This window comes from Blennius ocellaris (genome assembly GCF_963422515.1).
Source record: "Blennius ocellaris genome assembly, chromosome: 1".
Classification (NCBI taxonomy): domain Eukaryota; kingdom Metazoa; phylum Chordata; class Actinopteri; order Blenniiformes; family Blenniidae; genus Blennius; species Blennius ocellaris.
Genome location: NC_137650.1, coordinates 305,202 through 307,583, shown reverse-complemented (window position 1 = coordinate 307,583; position 2,382 = coordinate 305,202). Strand labels below are relative to the sequence as shown.

Genomic DNA, 2,382 nt, shown 5'->3' with positions numbered 1-2,382 from the left:
AGTTGATGTGAAGTTAATGGTAAAATATTACATGTGTGTATGTAAGACCAGAGTATCGCGAAGCACATCAGTGAAGAATCGCTTTGAACGCTAGGGCATGACTGTGTCCACGTATCCTTTATGTTTTCTAAAAGGGGCCTGACACTTGGCGTCATCCCTCTGGTCTTTGTCCCTCCAGTCATTGTCTCTCCGGTCGTCTCCCCGGTTATTGTCTCTCCAGTCTCTCCGGTTGTTGTCTCTCCGGTAGTCTTCAGTCTTTGCATCTGGATGTGTCCCATTTGTGTGTCCCCACAGTCGTCCTCTGATTCAGAATCCCAGCCCGAGCCTCCGTCCACTTCCTGTGCAGTCCAGTGACAGTGGAAGATGTCCATGTTTACCAGAGTCATGTGACAACGGGGTCAAGGATGGTGTTTTCTCTGGCGCGATGCCGCCGCCGCTCGCCAGGACAGGTGTGGTGGTGCGGCCCTGACTGTCCCTCAGCCTCCTCACCATCTCATGGTCCTTGTTGGCCAGCACTCGAGGCAGAAAGAGCGAGGCTTTGTCAGTGCTGCGAGTCTTGAAGCCTCGCCGCGGCCGTCCTTTGCCATTAATGGAAACATACCACTGGCGCTTGATGCTGGCACGCCGCCTGCCACTGCTGCCAGCAGGCAGCGGCTGCTCCGTGGAGTGGTGGCGTGACGCATACGTGTTGTAGCCCAACTCATGAATCCTCTCCACAAACTCACATTCTCTGTTGAAGGCTTCCTGAGGAAACGAGAAGAAAGGAAACTAAGTTTGTGACATGCAGCTCAAACTCAGAATATCTGGATGCTTCATTTTCCCATTCAGATTCCTCTGAGTTACTTTTCTCTCATCAATGGCTTCTCCCTAACCGCAAGTGATTTCTGTCCTGATTCCTGCTGGTTGGTAGAATATTCCTCCTCCTCCTCCTCCTCCTCCTCCTCCTCCTCATCCTCATCCTCATCCTCATCCTCATCCTCCAGATCATCTAATCAGAGTTCAGATTGTATAACCGGAGCTGATGGATGAACATTGATATGGCATGTTTGGATTGCAGTTGAAGAAGAAAGAACACACTTTGTCCTGGTGTCTGTTTTACTGTGGTAATTGAAATAAAACGCCTTCAGCTTATTCACCACTTCAGCAGATCGTTCCCCTTACACACTGAGCTGCATCATGAAGCAGATCAGTTCTATTTAGGACCCATTACACTGGAATGGTAAATCACCACATGGTAAATGAGTTTGCACCCACCGAAGCATACAGTCGTCCTTTCTTGTTCATGGCCAGATATCTTCCAGAGAAAAGCCCTTTGATGGCCACAACACCCACATCCACAGCCGTGATTTCCATAATGCCTGCAGTAAAGACAACCACATTAGTTTCATATAACATCTTTGAATAGTGTGTTCTTTTGTCTACACACACAGATTAATTCATAAACGTTTCAGATAAGCAGTTGCAAAACTTTCTCTAATTACTCACTCTAGAAATCCCATTTTCGATGTTCATTGTCTTATTGGAGCAGTTGATCAGTAAATGGTGTGTTTAATTGAGTGATTGGATAGAAACATCCTATAGGGCAGTCTTTGTCCTGAATGAGAATCATTTGGTTGAATTACCCCGTAAATCGGTGTTCAGATTCCTCACACATAGCAGTCAACCAACAGAGCTGATCAATTCATCTTAACTGCTTAAACCAACACAACTGGAGCCGAAAACATGCGATTTAATACACATTTTACAAAACTCTATTCAAATGTAATATTCCATGACTTTTTTACACTTGGGATGGAAACTGGCTGAGGAGTGTGTGTGGAAACTGGCTGAGGAGTGTGTGCGCGCGCGTGCGTGTAAACTCACTGAGCGGGTTGTTCTCCTCCAGGGTTCCGTCTATCTTGCCGTTGGGATGGATCTGGAGATGGTACTTGGTGGCGCAGTACAGCTTCCTGCGCCTCGGTGCGCCACCGAGATGTTCATACACTCCGCCGCGTCCCCCCGCGTCCCTGCGCCGCCGGGAGTCGCAGTCCCGGTCCCGGTCCCGGTCCCGGTCCCGGTCCGGGGCGCAGCGGGTCCGGGGACTGACCAGATCTAGCAGGTTGAGCAGCACCAACACATGAATCAGCAGCATGGTGGCATCGTGCGTCGGAGCCGCGAGAGGAGAGAAACCGGGGGAGTCCTATCCTGCTGTGGGGGTCCCATGAACAGCTGTCCGGGGGCCAAACGCCTCCCCAGCCTGTGACAGCAGCAGCAGCAGCCGGCCCCTGAGCTGGATCCTCCTCTGCCCTGCAGGACCTGTGCTCTGACTGAGCCAGCAGGCTCATAGCCTATAAAAGAGGCTGCTGGCCACAATAGGCTGAACTCCACCAATTGATACAAAGG

The 2,382-nt window shown here is 50.4% G+C and overlaps 1 protein-coding gene across 1 annotated transcript; it reads right to left on the bottom strand.

Moving 5' to 3' along the window:
• Positions 1 to 382: 382 nt before the first annotated feature.
• fgf3 (fibroblast growth factor 3) lies at positions 383 to 2,131 on the bottom strand (the record flags this gene model as incomplete). Its single annotated transcript, XM_080518809.1, is given in 4 exon segments — positions 383 to 460; positions 463 to 744; positions 1,255 to 1,358; positions 1,864 to 2,131. Coding segments are annotated over 4 exon segments (732 nt in total).
• Positions 2,132 to 2,382: the final 251 nt, after the last annotated feature.